The 18407-nt window shown below is 41.2% G+C and overlaps 1 protein-coding gene across 2 annotated transcripts in view; it reads left to right on the plus strand.

Moving 5' to 3' along the window:
* Positions 1–12019: 12019 nt before the first annotated feature.
* ca10a (carbonic anhydrase Xa) overlaps positions 12020–18407 on the plus strand; it is a 135128-nt gene continuing 128740 nt past the window's right edge. For both annotated transcript variants that reach the window (XM_028970716.1, XM_028970717.1), the window contains exons 1-2: positions 12020–12185; positions 12681–13064. In XM_028970716.1, coding sequence (XP_028826549.1) covers positions 13004–13064 — 61 coding nt within the window. In that variant the 5' untranslated portion in view covers positions 12020–12185; positions 12681–13003. The remainder of the gene's footprint in view (positions 12186–12680; positions 13065–18407) is intronic.

Genomic DNA, 18407 nt, shown 5'->3' on the forward strand with positions numbered 1-18407 from the left:
ACATTAGCGTGCTAAATAAGCCATTAAAGAAATTAGTGTTCCCACTGTTTTCCCTGGTGTATGCAAACACCATCTGAACATGAGTCATCCAGTGTACTTGCTTTTACATATTGTGTTTACTTGTTGATTTGACAAAATAGTCATCTATGTTCACACCAAAAACGATCATTCTGTTGCCAGAACTGGTTGGGGAGTTTATTAAAAAGATTTATTAAGAAAAGAAAAAAAAGCACCTGGCAAGTGACTCATGATCACATTTGGATCACTGTTAAATTTAGTTTCAGTTTTAAAAATCAAATCAACTTTGACAGTTGGAATGTAAATATCAATGAATACATGTGCATGCAAAACAAGTACAAATGAGCAATTGAACAAAAAATGAACAAAGCTGACTGATCACCCTAAAAGGGCTACACAGTTTAAGAAATACAAAGGTCCAGTGTCTAATAACTGCCTCTACTGGCTGAGACCTGGCAGAATGAGGACGTGAGAATTATTTAAATTGAACAGGGCATGAGAACCACATAAAAAGAAAAGGGAAATTGTTATTTTATGGTTTCTGATGCAAACGTTTGAGTTAAGCTTGGCAATTTTATTTAAATATTCACAAGCCACAAAGGCAGGTGGGTTGTGACATTGCATTGTTGTTTCCTGTTTAGAATTAAAATAACGGTATTTGATCAAATCATAATAAAATGCTAAAAATGTATTACCTTACAGTTACTTAAGACAGAAATCTATTATTGGATACCTTTGAAAGATTGTCATGGACTGACATTTTGGGGTGCTTAGTGTTGTCAATGTTGGGTGTACCTGATTTAAATGTATAAATGTAGTCCTTGTCTTTGTCGGGTCATTGCATGGATGTCTGTATGTGTATCTTTTCTTGTATCATGTGTTTTTGTCCAAAGTAAATCCCTGATGTACCGGTTTCTGGACAATGGCTTTCGGCACTGATGAGTTGCTGAATGGAAGGACTATGAAGCATGCAATCAACATAAATCAAACTGTGATGTCATTGGTTTAGTTTATGAGTGTAAGCAGTGTTGATTCTGCATTTTTCACCACCTGGCTACATTCCCATATGTTCATATCAAAAACTGCTCTGTTGTAGGAGCCACAAAAACCCATGAATGCCAACTTGTGCTGAGACGAGCAAACAGGGCAGTACCCCCAAGCAAAATATCGCTGGTTTGACAGCATGTCGGCAATTTTTTTTAACAGAGAAAACACTGGTGTCTGTAATCAGACACTGATGACAAGACAGCTACATTTGTTCCTTTCATTCGCGTTGTGCATTCACCGGTGTCAAAATAGATGTGATAGACCAGAGTGTGAGGAAAAACACATCGGGTGCACTGAGCTCCAATTCTGAGCATCAAAACTGGGGAATCAAAGTTGCTGCATCAGCTGATAAGCATCTGTGCCTGTGTGTGTGTGTGTGTGTGTGTGTGTGTGTGTGTGTGTGTGTGTGTGTGTGTGTGGGGGGGGGGGGGGGGGGTGCCTGTTTGTGCCCATGCTTGTAGGTTTCAGCTGTCTTTGTTTCAAGGCAGACAGAGTGAGCACTTGAAAGCAGCATCTACTACTTTTCAGCTTTGCTGCTTTAAAAAGTAAAATAAATAAATGACTTGAAGCATATCAGTTTCAGTATCAGAAGCAGATCAGATGTCCACCCCAGCAAGGAAGTAGGACTACACACCACTAACGTAAACAAATAATGGTCACACTTTATTTGGCTGGTGTTTGTTATCGTACAAAGCAAGTACAACATGCTATGTGACTAATACCACAAAATACCAATTACATGTTGTTCAATCTGAGGTGTATTGGCACCATTGGACTCCCCATAAAAATACACCGATAAAAATACACGGCACAGTTCAGTGACATGACTATGTGTTAGTGAAGTAAAGTGATTGTCACATGTGACACACCACAGCACAGCACCCAGTGCACACAATGAAATGTGGCCTCTGCTTTTAACCCATCCTCTTGAGGGAGCAGTGGGGAGCCATGAAAGGTGCCTGGGGAGCAGTATGTGTGGACAATACCTTGCTCAAGGGGACCTCAGTGACAGTTCAGGATTTGAACACACAACCTTTCGAATACAGATCCACTCCTTAGCCGCTAGGCCACCAGTGCCACCATTACTGTTCTCTACCCAGTAACATTACTTAAGTGACACACTAAGTGTGATTGAGCTCCATTGGGGTTGCCAGGTCCTGCAAAGACACCTAAGTGTCTTGGTCAGGGCCACAGCTTTAGTAAGTGGGCTTTGAACCTGTGACTTTGTGGTCTTCAGGTTCATAGTGAGTGTGTTACTGTAAGTTAGCTCACAGAGGAAAGCGTGGTGGACCAAACTTCCTATATCCTGAAGAAATCAGGAGGATGGAACTATGACCAGAGGAGAGAGGGTGAAAAGAACTGTAGAGCCAACTGTAGAGCCAACCAATCTTGATGCTGGAAAGAGGGTCCCAGGGTCCTTTGAGCCCTTGCCCCACTTGTTGTCTGGTTCATTTGCATTCAAGGCTGATATTGTTCCCTATCCTTGAACACACTTTGAGTTTTTTTTTTTAGATATTAATTTTACTAATCATGAATAAAAACAAATACATATTTGGTTGATAACTATTGATAACTATTAAAAAAAAAAAAAAAATTTATTTTAATTTTTCATTCAAATATTTAACAACACATAGGCAACAGTTGGTCATGTGATATTACAGCTATAAACAACATAATAAGGCAGATACATTTTCAGAGTGACATTAATGTGAAATTGGTTGGCTAAATAAAGTAAAGTCTGACCTTTGACTAAAATGTATTCTAAGATGCAATGATTTAATGATGAGATGTTTGGATAAATGGTTAATGGGCATAAGTCATGTGACCCATATCATATTGTAGAGTGATCATTGGCTTGTTTGATGGCTATGGAAATACACCCATAGTTGAGCCAGGTTGAAGAAAAAACCACCACACCACCAAGCACACCACACCACACAGCCACTGCTTACACAAAATGTAGACAGGCATCTGCTCAATATTTTACAACTCTCCCTGTCCTGTGTTCTGTCTCTCTCTCTATCCCTGTCTCTTCAATTTTTTTTTATGGAACAGTTCTCTATTGCTGAATTCAGGTTCTCGGTTTGACACGTCCAGGAGCACGGTAAAAATGACATCATTCTGTCACTGACAGCCATGAGAATCAAAATCACAGCCTCAGTTTTGCATTACATAGCCTTACCAGCATGTTATTATGCGAAGTGCACATGTTCAGAAGTGATGTTGACCTACCCGTTAGTTTGGGGATTTCACATTCACTGCAGCCGAGACAGCTAGACGACGAGTGGCTCTATAGAGCTTAGTGGCTCTATTTTCCCCATTTTCTCCACTGTAGTCAGTGGGGGGAATAAAAAGAGTGAAGAAAACTGAGAAGGAAAATCCTACTATACTGTCTCAGGAGAGCAAGGATTTATCAGCAATAATGCTATATTTGAATAATTGTGCTATGTATGTAGGCAGAGCACGATGGAAACCGATGTTTGTGCTCTCTTTACTAGCAATTAGGATTATGGAATCATAGATTTAAGTTTCGTCTTCATCTGCTGATGCTTGCAAGGTAAATTAGTGAAGTATTTTCAATGATTATATTGCTCTTGCTGGTCATGATAATCCTGACCCAATGCTGTGATGCTACTCTTCCTTTTTTTTTTGCTTTGTGTAGGTGTACAAGGATTATGGACCATACCATGGAAATTTAAAAGACACTATGTTTATTCCGTTGGATGGACATGTATAGGGGTTACCTGTGGGACAGGTGAATGGCAGGAATTAATAGGACAGCCTGGTGCTCTACAGATAGGCAACATTCTTTGTATGGCTTCTATAGACAGCCTGGCACTAATTGTTAAGTTAACAAGGCAATAACTGAAAAAAAGTAATCTGTTGATAACCAGGCCAGAATTGGGAAAGACTATAGAAAGAGTCTGTAATTTTGTTGCCCAGGTAACAAAAGATAAAAATCTGCTGGTTTGTCTCCCCAAGCACCTCACCTCTGTGTTCAATAATTTACTTGAATTGTTCTTCACTAGTCACGAACAGTTGTATAAATAAAACACAAGTTTCTTCTGGAATGAACAGCACTTCAACTGGATTGAGTAGACACAATATTTATTTTATATTACTTCACAATTAATCACTGTGAAATAATTATGCAGCTTGCATGAAGACTTAGTGTATATTCTCCACTTTTCTTGGCATATTCAGTTAGTTTCACCCACCCTGTCCCTCCTTGTTGGTCCTACATTACCCCCAAACATGGAAGTCAGCTTCACAGTGACTTAGACAAGATGGATGGATCCATGGATGGATGGGTAATCCTTTTACAACCCATACAAGTGAGCCTGTTCAATGTTAGCGTGTGGGGAAGCTGTTTTCAATTATGCATTTTTTTCCACGGTTGGTTCCAGTCTTGCAATTTGACTGGCTGAGAGGAATTCTCGGAGCGTTGATGTCTCACGCCATCAGCACTCTGAATGCATATTTTAAATTTTGTTCCACCTTGTTGACTTCTTTTTCAGGTCACAGTGTGGTGAAAAGCATCTGCCATCTATCTGACCACTGTCTAAATCTACCTGACTGCTCAGGAATATAAACTGCTGGACCATAAATCTATTCACAGAAGCAGTTTCTAAATGAATAATTCTACAATGTTACTACTTCTACTAATCATTATTACTGTTATAAAACTAGCTAATTTTAGACTTTCAGTGCGGGGGGGTAGAATGTATTCTTTAATGAATTTGTTGAGGGTGATTTTTTGACATTTGTAGATATAATGTAATTATGACAGAGGAATGTATTATGAATCTGTTTAATTTATAATTCATTTATTTATTTCATTTTGTACATAAAATTCACTTTTGTATTATGATCAGTTAGAACTGTTTATCATTTTTTGACCCCCAACACAATGGTTCTATAAGTGGGGGGATCCCAGCTGAATGGAAATTTTTGTTTGCTTTCCTGACAGGAAGCATGAGTGTAGCACAAGTGCCAATTGCTATTATGAAAATGGATAATCATAACTTGATAGTCAGCCAGCCATATAATTGAGAAACCACATGTTTTCTCTTTGGGTAAAGGTGACAACTCACCCCCCAAAAATTCTGACATTTGATGAGATGAAGCAATTCCCATTAGAGTTAATCTGATGCGCATTAGGACAGGTTGGCTATTTCTGATCCCAGGACCCATTTGTTGATTGATAGGAAAGGCAACATTGAATGCATTTCTCTGGAGGAAACAGGAAATAAAAAAGAAAATTAAAAAATTGCAAAAGGCAAACTTGACATCTGTAAGTAAGTGAAAGTGGAGGGGAATACAAGTTTTCACCTGACATGAATCACAAAGTTGCATTACTCTTTCCATACAGGATAAATTACTTTCATTATTTCATTTATTTATTTATTTATTCATCCTATCGCTGTCATCCTGAGGAGAATCGAATACAAAATGTCTATACTGTTACTTAACATTACCGGGCAATGAAAACAAGGAGTATTGCTTCATGTCTTTGATTTGAAAGAAAGCAACGGTAAATCAAAATGACCCCCCACCACCACCACCCTTTTTCCAAGCAAATATAAAGGTAAACAAACTCTCAGGCTTGGCATATAACAGAGCAATTAGTTTTATTGACCACCGCAAACACACAGCTGTCTGCTCCCCCTAGATTACAGCCTGTACTGCAGACAGAAGATAATGTCCTTTATTTCCTCTATTTATATAGCCTGGCCTTGACCAAAACTGTCTGTCACCATATGTATCTTGTACAGAAGATCACTCCCAAAGACCATGAGCTAATTACTTAATAATCTATGAGGAATTTGTTCTCAGAATAAGGACAATTAATTATATGGATTATTTTACAATGTTTTTGTTGGCAACTCAAATATTTGATAGTTACAAAAAAAAACAAACTTTTTTGGTCAGTTTTTGTTTAAAAAACCTTTTTGGAATCTGCACATACTGTTTATATGTATATAATTGTAGTCTTTTGAGTGTGTGTGCATGTATGTATGTATGTATGTATACATACACACACACACACACACATATATATACATACATGCATACATGCATACATACATATATACACACACACTCAAAAAAATCAAATTAAATACATATAAACAGTATGTCCAAAAGCAGACAATATCAGAAGCCGCTGTGGTACTTTCGGCTGATGTGCTGAACATATGTTCTGTATCTGTGCCCTCACTGGTCGCCCAGATGAGTTCCTGCATTCATTTTGCACTGGTGGGTTGGAAGCGCGTGATAAGAACAGATTTTTGTTTGGTTTTTTTTTAGCCACTGTCCCTTGGCCTTTACTTGGCTGTTTCACCATAGCTGGACCGCAGTGTCCATTTTCTTCCATGAGAGGAGGTGAGAATGAAATCAATTGGCAGGCCTAATGTGTCTTGATTTTTCCATTAGCAGCCCAGTCATTCTCTTTCACGCAAGCATGATTGTAATTAGTGCGCTCCATCTGCATAATCTCAGCCAGTCGCAGTAGGATTGATCCTGCACTGAACTGAGAATATCTGAGACTCAAAAAAAAACAAATGGGTGACAGGAAGACAGAAAAACGTTTGGTTTTCTGAACTGGTGTTACGTTTTCCTTGTGTTCCTGTCACTTCCCATTTGTGAAGCTCACGTATCATCGTTTCATGAACACATCCTGCGATACACGAGAAACTATCATCAGTCTGGGGCCCCTGCAGAGAATGATGGGCAAATGAAAGCTGACTTCCACTCAATCACTCTTACACCTCCGGCTTGGATGGCTCGGGCGGAGCCAATCCGGAGTCTCCACTCCCACGACCCTGGACCACCCACTGTCACCCAGCTGCTAAACCCTACAAGTCTGCCAGGCCTCCGTAATGATCTGCTGACCTTGTTGCAGAGGAAGCGTTGGGGCGATGCATGAGCTTCCTTCAGATTTGATTAAGTGCTTTTAAAGAAATAATGAAGAGATAATGATTTAAACAAAAGTGAAAGTGGAGCAAGAAAAAAAAAAAAAGAGTCAGATGCTGGTAGACCAAAAAATTCAACAAAACATTTTTGAGATCATTCTAAACTATTGTAACATTTTAAAACACAAAATACACATAACAAACCTGATATATAGACTACCAGTCAAACATACTCTTTTATTGGTCTTGAATTGTTTACATTATAGAACAGAACAAAAGACAGAAGACTACAAAAAAAAAACACGAGGTTATGAGCTAAGCTAACAAAAAAAGTTTATTTTCACACTCTTGTCTTCTTTCAACCACCCAAATAAAACAGGCATGGTTTGCAAAAAAGTTCTGAATAATTATGCTGAACACTTTCTTATTACTCACTCGTGTTAATGAGCAACTCATGAAGCGGCTTTCGATAATAGTGACAATAGTGACCAAAGCAGTCGTGAAGATAAAAAGATGTGACAGAGGCAATAGATTAATCAAACATACTTCACTTTCTCCTGCTACAAAAATTCTAAATACATTTCTTGCATTGGATTCTTCAAAATAGATTAAAAATGGGATTTTTCTACAGAGTAGATGAAGAGAGGAGATACACCCATGCAAAGCAAAGACACCATATCCAATAATTTAATGTTACTGTTAAATGTGGTACTGTGTGAATTGTGAATTTTTTCTCATTTCACCTTAACTCTTCTTGAGATCCAAAGCAAGTTCACCATGCAGAATCTGTTGCTTAAAATGACATCCTCGGCTTTCTTGGGAGAGGCAACCCAAATGACATCAAAGTACGGTCTATTTGGGGTACAGGTGTTACCAAACTGTCTTACTGTGTCTCCAGTCACTGTGTGCTGGTATACATCCTACCACCCGAGAAGTCAATTGAACATGAAATGTAACCATGGTAGCGCGCTAGAGATAAAATTGCAACATTTACAAAAAAACAATGTTCACCACATTCATACATTATTCATATAAAGAATGCAGTTGCACTATACCATTCTCCTTTATCATAACGTATAGCCTGAGGTGATCTTGAATTTCTGAAGAATATAAAAGGGGTTAATACAATAGTATATTGATGTCCTTTAAGACATCAGAGGCTAGAATCTCACCCGGAAAGATATCTTTAGCTATGTCAGGGGGGACCTTTCAAGTCACGTGGTAGCTGTTTTAAACATATTTTTGTCTCTATTTCTGTATTGGTTTGCATTGATACAAAAAATTGTCATGGTGGGAATCATTTCAAAAAACAATCTTGGTCTTGTGACAATAGGATACTGAAGGGAAACTGCTTGCATAACGTGAGAGGGCAGATGGCACATGATTACGATACATTAAGGGACTCAATACTTCCTTCTGCCTGCCAACAATACGCTGGCACATCTGAAATGCTCTACCAGAATTATGGAGTTTCTCTGGCTGGTTACCGTCTGGCTGCTGTAACTCCATGCTTTGTTTCACTTTGGACTGAAAAAAATATACTGCTGATGTCATCAGTAAATCTTTTCTTTTTTCCAAACTTAAATCTTATCTAGAACAACCGACAATCAAAGGTTACTGGTTTAGTAACTAGTAAAGAAAGTGTGTTGCTCAGAGCAAACACAGCAAGTAGGGTCTGAACCTGACTTTGTGACCAGCAAACAAAATAATGTCCAATCAATGTCCCCTAAAGGTCCTCTAAAGGTAACATCTTTGTATAGGCTTTACTTTCTCTCCCAGGAATGTTATTGTGGAATGCTGGTTTAATCATAAGGGAAGGTTTTTTAATACCAATTTGGATAACAATTGTACCAATTAACTACTGGGATGGACTGAACACACCAAACAGATTAACACTCACCATCACAGTTGGCTGCTAAAACATTCACAATCAGAAATCACACAACACCACAAAACAAAACAGCACACATCAACTATATATAACAATGTCTAGTGTATGCCCACTGACATCCTCTAGCATTTGTACGTTGCTGATTTAATTAATGCCATAAGATTAATGAAATCTTAACACCTTATGGTTTTCCACAAATAATATAATAGCCAGATCCTAACCTCTACACATGTGGATTCATCTGCTTCTTAGCCTTAGGCCTTGTCTACACGGACTTTGAAATGAACACCATATGCCTTTTTGCTGTGTTTTGTAGCTGCGTTCGATTGCCATTTCCCTGGCGTTCACTTGACTGTGTTAAATGGTCATTGCTCTTTGCCGTTCATCAGGATTTTGGCAGAAATTGACGACAAGAAAATGTTGCTTGCAGCGTTTATTTGACACTACATGATTATGCAGACCAAGTGCTGGTGAGGAACGTTCATGTGGAAGATTTGATTTACTCTAGTGCAGAAAAATGGTCAGTCCATGGTCACCTGACTGCACAAACACCAGAAAAATGCCTGATTCAGAAGTCCATGTGAACAAGGCCTTAGAGCCATTTGGTGGATTAACTCCCACAAATCATATGAAACCAAATCTAACACAGCAGTATTGGTTAGTCCTAAATTTGTGACATTTAGTGTCAGCACAACATAGAACTCACCCATTAGCTCCTGGCGCACTCCTTTGCGAATTCGACCATGAGCATCACATTCATACATATACAGTCCTGTGTAACAATTTACAAAATGCAAAGTGAGCAAACTAAATTAAAGGCTAAATCATATCAGTATTTGGTTTGCCTTCAAAGCAGCATAATTGCATAAAGGAACACTTGCACAAAGGTGTATGATGAATCAGTTATACCAAGGTGCTAATGAAACATATAAATTTATTTGAACAGGAACAGCTGTTTAGGAGACTTCAACTTTGGTGTGGAAAAGCCAAACTCTGCTACCAAGGTGAGGAAGTGGACAATTTCATGACACAGGTCATACACCATGGCAAGTCCAAGCACAACAAGGTCTTTCCCAGACAATGGTTTCAGAGCAGACTATACACTAGCAATGTTGAGGGTCAATCAAGGTCTCAATGGAAGAGTTGTCACCCCAAAGCCCTGACCTCAACATGACTCAGTCTGTCTGGGATCACATAAAAAACAAAATGATTTGAGGAAACCTACAGGCACAGAAGTTCTGTGGCTAGTTATACAAGAAGTTTGGAACAATTGCAATTTACGGCATTTATCAGACGCCCTTATCCAGAGCGACTTACAATCAGTAGTTACAGGGACAGTCCCCCTGGAGCAACTTAGGGTTTAGTGTCTTGCTCAGGGACACAATGGTAGTAAGTGGGATTTGAACCTGGGTTTTCTGGTTCATAGACGAGTGTGTTACCCACTAGGCTACTACCACCCTAATTACAAGTAATGTTTCTTCAAAAACAAGACTACTTTTGAAGGTAAAGATTGGTGACACCAAATATTGATTTGATTTAGATAGCAGCAATACCACTGACACAATTAGCATGTGGCCCCATTACAGCCTGGCCTTCTTTTAAAACCACCCAGGCTCTTCAGCAGTGGTAAGCACTAATACATTACTAAATCAAATGCACACTCTAAGACAGCAGACGCAATCCAAGATACCATAAGACAGCCCACAGCAAATGAACAATGTACAAAATGTCATGCACCAGGCACCCACCCACATTACCGCTCCGGCACTGAGATGCCAAGACTTTTCAGCACCAGGGAAACCAATCGTGCAATGTTCAGCACCTGTGTGGTGGACAGCGAACAGCCTTGTCAGCTGCTGCTCTTCAGCAGACAAAAGGAAGCACCACAAAAGAAGCATGCACAGTCGGCCAACTGTGCACAACTCAACCCCACTTACTACCATTGTATCCCAGAGCAGGACACTTAACCCTGAGTGTCTCCAGAGGAATTGTCCCAGTAACTACTGATTGTGAGGCGCCCTGGATAAGGATGTCGGCTACATGCTGAAAATGTACATGAACATTGTTCATTGTTACTTGCAGTATTTGCAATACTGTAGTCAGTAGCAGTCCCTAAAGCATTTCACTGCATATCATAACGTTTATGACAATGTCTATGACAAATAAAATTTGAATTTGAATAAGTGGGACAAAGTGGAAAATCAGATCAGGATTATGGCACAAGTAGTTATGCTTGGGTTTCAGGGTGGTGGTCAAGAAAAAGTGTTTTCATGTTCCTTTTGCTTCCGAGGCAGAGGTCACCAGGTTTGTTATTGCCATCATTGCTCCTAATGTTTGAATTGATTTTTGGATCTATTAAGTTACAAATAGCTGAAGTGATTTTCCTCAACTAATTGACCAATATACAGAGGAAGATCAGAAGACACAATAGCATTGAGTCAAACTAGATCTTGCAGTGGGGAAACTTGGGTCTTGGTTCTGCAAATCCTTTTCATAGAACGGTAGTGTTCTTGCTGTACCATGCGAGTGGGGCATGTTGTGACCCATATTTTGTGGTGATACTGCTTTACCGGGTTTTTTTGCATGTTCAATGCGTGGTGGACTTTGGCGCTTGGCTGGATAGTATGGCTTGCATATACTGTAGTATTGTTAATATCAATTTTACTATAAAAATAATAAAAAAAAAAGATTTTGAGAGATTAAAGGCACATTGACATAAAAAAAAAACACAGCACTAGTAAATAAGATGCAGATTTGGCTCTTTAAAGTTTCAGAAATGCCATTTAGGTACTAACCAGAAAATAGGATGTTCCAGGTCCATTAAAATTTTGATATGAAACTATATGTTCGTTGAAATTTATTACGTACCTTCCCGATTTGTTCTATATTTTTATTTCAAGACATGCTGAACAGGTCGGGAGAAGGTTTTTCTGTGTGATATTTGGTCTGCTCTGTGATGTTTTCTTTTTTTTTGGACGACATCCTCCACACACATTAGACTGAAGAGATTAATCTGAAAACACAAGAAAAAAAATGATTAAAAAAAACCCCACAGTGCAGCAATGTTAATAACGCGTGGGCGCACGCGTCATTAGAGCGATTTGGCGACTCGGGCCCCGCCCCGTTTTTCCTGGCCACACCCCTCTCAGGGATCCAGCGTCCTGCACCTGGTCGCGCGGTGCGGAGCGGGAATTATTCTCTCTGTTCGCCCCTAAAATTGGAATTTCAGCTACAGTTTTTTTGGTTGGCAACACATTTTCCGCTCTCCTTCGGATTCGGTAGCTGCTGGATTGCCTGTTTTCTTCTGACGAAGGGTAAGTAGATTGTTTAAAACTCCGTTTTTTTGAAAATGATACTGCTATTATCACGATTGACACGTTCCTCACCATGGATACAGCTGCTTGCGATGCCGAGATACAAATAAAAAAAAAAAACGGATTAATTAAATGCATGAATTCCGTTACAATAAGTTCTGGTGAATATTTATTCAAAGTGAACGAATACGGTTATATGGGTTTGTTTTATTACGGTTTCATGGACGTGGAATTGCAGTGGGAAAGTAAACGCCCGCCGCAATCTCGGGCTGGACGCTGCACCGCGCGTGCGAGCGAGCGGGCGAGCGAGCGAGCGAACGAACGAGAGCGCGCTGCGCGCGCACGCCCCCCTCGCCAGTAGCGCGAGCTCCGCGTCTCCGGGTCCTCAGTCCGCGCGCGACCGCGGAACGCGCCAAAGTTCTGCGTCGGGCCGGCTTTCACGTTGCCGTCGTTTCTTTCTTTTTTTTTTAAAAACAACTCTCTTCTTGTTCCCAGGAGCCGAGGGGATGGGACGGCGCGTCATCGCGCCCCGCGGTCCGAATTAGAACAGTCGGAGAGCAGAGATCATTTATGGAGGGTCGTGGGACTTCCCCAAAATCCCCGTTCTGGCTCTCGGTGAGGATATAAAACCCGGCGTCGTGTGCGGAGCGGGCTGCTGCCTGGATTGGAGTTGTTTTAAAGAAAAGGGGGAAGAAGAAGAAAGAAAAAAAAAAAAAGATGTGGGGACCGGCTGGTGGAAGATGCGCTTTGGGAACGAAATTGAGCGTCTGCGACTCGTCCTGCTTCTGAACGCGATGCGCCTGGGATGAAGACAAAGAATGGATATAATCTGGGAAATACTCATCCTGCTGCAAGCCAACCTCATCGTCTGCTCCTCAGGTGGGTGTCGCAGGGTCATCGTGGAGCCCGTCGGCAGGTAAAAGGGGGCGAGAGGGGTGCATTCACACGAAGTTTACCACGTTGATATGCATCAGAGAAACGCGTCGGATCCACGTCTACCAATCTCAGAGTGAAAAGTGCAAACAGTGCATCATAGTGCACCCACACACCCTCGGGTCTGTGTTGGGGTGCATGCATCAGCCTGGGGCTGGGGGTGGGGTGGGGTGGGGGCTCCACATGAGTTTATCGGTACCGGGAGAAGGGCGTTTGCTCAGCAATTATTAATAAATGGCGCTCCAGGAGGGAATCGGCGTGTTTATGACGCGGTCTGACGGACTGGAGGGCCCAATCGGACTGGTTTGTAGTGTGTGTTACAGTGTGTGATATTAAAATTGGTATAAAACATTTTGAATACCATTTGATACCCCAAAATAAAAATAAAAAAAAAAAAAAGATCGCGTGGGCAAGTGCGTGTTTTGCCCCGATCAAGGAGATGAGCTCGCGGGTAAACTTGTTGGAGTAAGTTTTACTCGAGTGGTTGATGAGGCAGAGCATCATCAGCGGATGATGATGATGATGATGATGATGATGATGGGAAAAGGGAGACTGGCAGAATCTGACTGGCACGTCCTGTCCGGTGCGTGCGCGCGCGCGACCAGCCGCGCGGCCGCGCGCAGGCGAGACGAGCACGAGGACTACCGTTCTTGAGCGAGCTGGCTATTAACTGATGATGAAACTTTCATCAGGACAGTTCATGTGACACGAATCTATAGTCAGGACCGTGAGGACTGTTCTGGCCCATACTGCCTGGTTTTGCAGGGTCTCGAGGTTTTCAGACACTCGTTTGCAGATATATTGCATGATATAGTTACATTTTTGGCAGAACATTTTGGAATAAAACAGCTGTATGTTTAGCAGTACAGTTTTTTGCAAAAGTTAGACTATAGTAACGTGGCACATGAAGCTGCCTGGTCTGCACTACCTGCTCAATCTGTGTGTGCAGTGCGGTTCAGTTTATGGGGCCGTGTGGTCATCAACTGCATGATGTTTTATTACAACAGACAAAAATTGGATAGCCATTATGCTTTTAAAATTTTGAAAGAAAAATATTTAATGGCAGAAATTAACAGGAATGTGCATGCATAGTAGCAAAACATGTCCTGCAGAATGGATGTCATGACAGCAGAGATAGGAGACTCACGGCATTGCAAACATGATATTTTTCATTTCATAACTTAACACACATTCCTTTTATTTAGCCTTTGTCACACACAAAGCCTAGATTTGCTCTTTGTTTTATGTGATTTAAAATGTGTGGTGTGTAGTGTTAGCTTTTTTTTTTTGTAAGGAGAACAGGAGACCCAAGATCGGGGGAACGAATCCTTGTGATCGTAATGAAATATAGGTTGGGGTTGATTTGTGGCACGAAAGGAGTGATGACCTGAACACAGGCCAAGCCCAATTGGTTTGTCATACAGCCTCTGACCTGCCGCATCGTGGGGTTTTTGGTTATTGCTGTAGGCTTTGGTAAATCTGGCCACTTGTGCATATGAAGCAAGCAGCCCTGCGCCTTTGGGCTTGTTTGGAGGAAAACAAGTGATAGATACCTTCCGGCTATTCTCCGCAAACCCTCTTAATTATTTAAGTTTTGAGCATCTGGCCGGGGCCATCGGCCCATGAAGTGCAGGCAAGTCAGTGAATCACTGACATTCTGCATAGTTGTTCGCGAAGGAACAATGCCTCATGCAACAAGGAGGGTTATGATGATGCGAGTATCAAGCTCTTTGCATGTGTTCACTCTGGCAAAAGCAATTTTGTTCAGATTGTTTCCCATGACTGTACACAATATTTCATTATTATACAGAAATACGGATCTTAGCATATGTTTAATTTGTTTACAGAAGGAGGTCCTATTTTACCCTAATGCATTTTTTATTCAGGTCATTAATACCCTTTCCATTTTATGTATTGTAGTATTATTATCTAGTAGTCTTTTTTAAATTATGTAGGGTATTCATATATTCATGGCACTAAGAAAGAGCAGTTTTCTACTAAACTTTGATTAATATTTGACTTAGATGGATGAAGGTTTGATTGAAAAATGAGCCTCAGTCATCGTTCCCAATAGCCAACATACAGGGAGTCCTATTCTGGTCATCATTCAGACTCCTGCAATCCACCGTTACATCTCAAAGTGATAATTTATTCATAGGTACAATCAGACATCAGATCAGACAAAGCTGTTGGTGAAATTGGTGCTTTGAGCTTTGAGTCGAGGGGCCGCTAATAGAAGGGGAAATGTGTTAAAATGGGGCTGAAAAAACAGGCCAGATTCTTGCCACATCGATACGGTAGCACCGGGGGGACATTTTCGATTGACTGATTCTTTTTAGACCCACGCACATTATGTTGTGCAACGATGGCTGGATATGGTGTGGAAGGAAGATGCATACGCACGGCATCGCGAGGGGTTTATTACACGGAGCACAGGACAGGGGAAACATCACCAAACAACGACCCTATAACAAACAGACACGAACAGGCAGCTTTATACAGGCAGACCGAGGTGAAAACAATCAGGAAACATGGATCAACGTGAAACTCCGGTCCGAACCTCGGATCTGGAGTAGCCCTTTGCGGACCAGATCATGACAGTACCCTCCCCCTAGTCATGACTCCCGGCATGCCTCTCAAAACAGTCCCTGGGGGGGGGTCCTGCGCCGACGGCTTCCCTCGGGTCAGTCTCTGGCACGCCTTCCTGAATGGCTGCTTCTCACCTTGAACACCACCAGACATGGGACCATGGGGCAGGCGTCTTCAACCGTGCGGGAAAGCCATCGGGTCCTTGAATCTCAGCGAGGCGGTGTCGGCTGTGTCCAAATGTGGTCGTTCTGTCACGATGGCTGGACATGGTGAGGAAGGTGGTTCCATTTATTACGGGTTTATAACATCACCAAATGACCTAACGGCGAACAGACATGAACAGGGCAGATTTATACAGGCAGACACAGGTGAAAACAGTCAGGACCCATAGTAACATGTTGTCACCCATAGTGACATGTTGTTTAGGGGAAGAAAACCATATCTCTAGCTGCCCTGGTACATTTATAACGGTCAGATATGCCTGTAAAAGTGAATTATTTGGTGGGAAAATGATTTCAGTAAGGGCTCAACTTTGAAACTAGCGCAGCTTTAAGTTTGGGGAACGAAGACAGGTGCACGGTGCACGGTGTGCATGCCAAGCCCACGAGGACAATAGCCTCTGCAGCTCTAGTAGTTAATTAGAGCGAGCTATTTAAGCAGCTTCATTATAGTTGAAGGAGTGCACTGGGCGAGAGAGCACCGCACACTCCATAAATTGTGTTTCCAAATCAGCAGCCACACTCCAGTGAGTCAGAAAGCTCATTTTCCGCATCCATCACATTTTGTCCGCACCTAATTATGACCGATCCATGATAATTCCAGTATCAATAATTACCGATGGTGCAAAGGGCGGGCTTTGACGTGCATGACATTTCTCTCCCTCCATTTGAGATGATAGATATAAACAGACAAACATCATAGCTGGGCGATAAATCAATGTTATTGATTATGCAGCTCATTTATTTTAGACTTTGAAATTGCACTGCGTACTGCCCTCTACTAAATCCGAGACCAGCATGCAGGGCAGGTGTTAGGTGAAGAGCTCATCTCCACAACTTGCCATGCCTCCCCACTCATTTGGAAGTGGTCCGGATGCCAGGACTGCATAACCCGACTGATTGGCTGGCATTTGAGGAGCGGAGCGGCAACCAATCGTTGTTTCACAGCTGGATAATTGGCTGCCATTTGTGCTTAGTTAACTGTGCTTAGATTTCATTGGCTGATGATTGTTCCACATATGAGAAGTTGAATTCTTAACTTTCTACCACAAGCCACATGAAGTGACACACCAACAATTCGTATGGACAGTAAGTGGGAAACACCTCCGTTGACTGCTTCGTTGCATCCTACCTGTGGTCCTTCACCACAGAGATCATAATAAAATAATTATGATGAAATATACTGTTTGTCTATAAATATATATTTATTTTTATAAATAATAAGGGCACACTTTAAGAAATTGTCATAAACTCTTGATGAATTGACTATGATTTATCAGTATTGATTATTATCTTTTACACTATTAGCTTACACTACCAGTCAAATGTTTGGATGCACCTACTCACTTAGGATAGTGGATAGTAACAAAGTAAATGTAATTAGTTATTGTACTTGAGTAGTATTGACATTTGTGGAGACTTTTTACTTTTACAATGTGAAAAATCTTACCGTTTACCCCACTACCTTTTCAAACGGCAGTCATTAATAACATGCTTTAATAACATATTATAATAGACTGAATAATATAGTGATTAAATGCAACTACAGAACAGATTGCATTTGGCAAGGCAACTGAAGCACTGCATTATGGGATTTGTAGTTTGTGTGTTATAAGTGCTTCAAATCACCATCGGGCCATTATAATAGATCTATATTAAATGATCTCGCAGGCCAGATGTAATTGTACACTGGGCCGGATGTGGCCTGCGAGTTTGACACCTATGTGTTTCATCTGTCATGACCCGGACCAGAAGGGGTTACTCCGGGCCTGGGATCCGGACCGGAGTTTCATGTTCGTCCTGTGCTATTATGTTTCCTGATTGTCCTCACCTGTGTATGATTGTATAAAACTGCCCTGTTCGTGTCTGTTTGCTGTCAGGTCATTGTTACTGGATGTCTTCCCTGTCCTGTTCATCATGATGTTGTGTGCATGCGTCCATCTTCATAGTCATGTCCAGCCCTTGTTCCAGATCTACTGCCTCACCATGTCCAATTAGCATGACAGATTGACTGAGCCAAACATTAACCCCTCTGAGTTCACGGCTTTGTGTGATCAGGTCTCCCTGTCAAGCGAGGTGGGCTGTCTTCTTTGAACAATTCAACTTCACCCTGTCCTACTGACAGGTGAAGACAGGTGGAACACAAAATGTTTTATTGAAAAAACAAACATATAGGGCTCTACTTTGAGAAAGAGAAAGTGAAAACTAGTGCTGTGTGATTCATGACACCATTAAATAACTCATGAGTTGTCTGAGGTCTCCATTGAAATGAATATTTTGAGTTGTAACTACAACACGTCTAAGTTGTAAACTTGGTCACATGAATACATCTTATAGTCATTAAAATGTTTCTACCACAAAAGTTGCATAACAGTTTCTTTGCACCTTCTGAATCGATCACAGATGGGTAATCACTCAGAGATCTGGGTTAGCTTTACCAACTCAAGTCACTGCATCCGGCAGATCCTGTGGCTGGAAATAC

This window comes from Denticeps clupeoides, chromosome 2 (genome assembly GCF_900700375.1).
Source record: "Denticeps clupeoides chromosome 2, fDenClu1.1, whole genome shotgun sequence".
Lineage (NCBI taxonomy): Eukaryota > Metazoa > Chordata > Actinopteri > Clupeiformes > Denticipitidae > Denticeps > Denticeps clupeoides.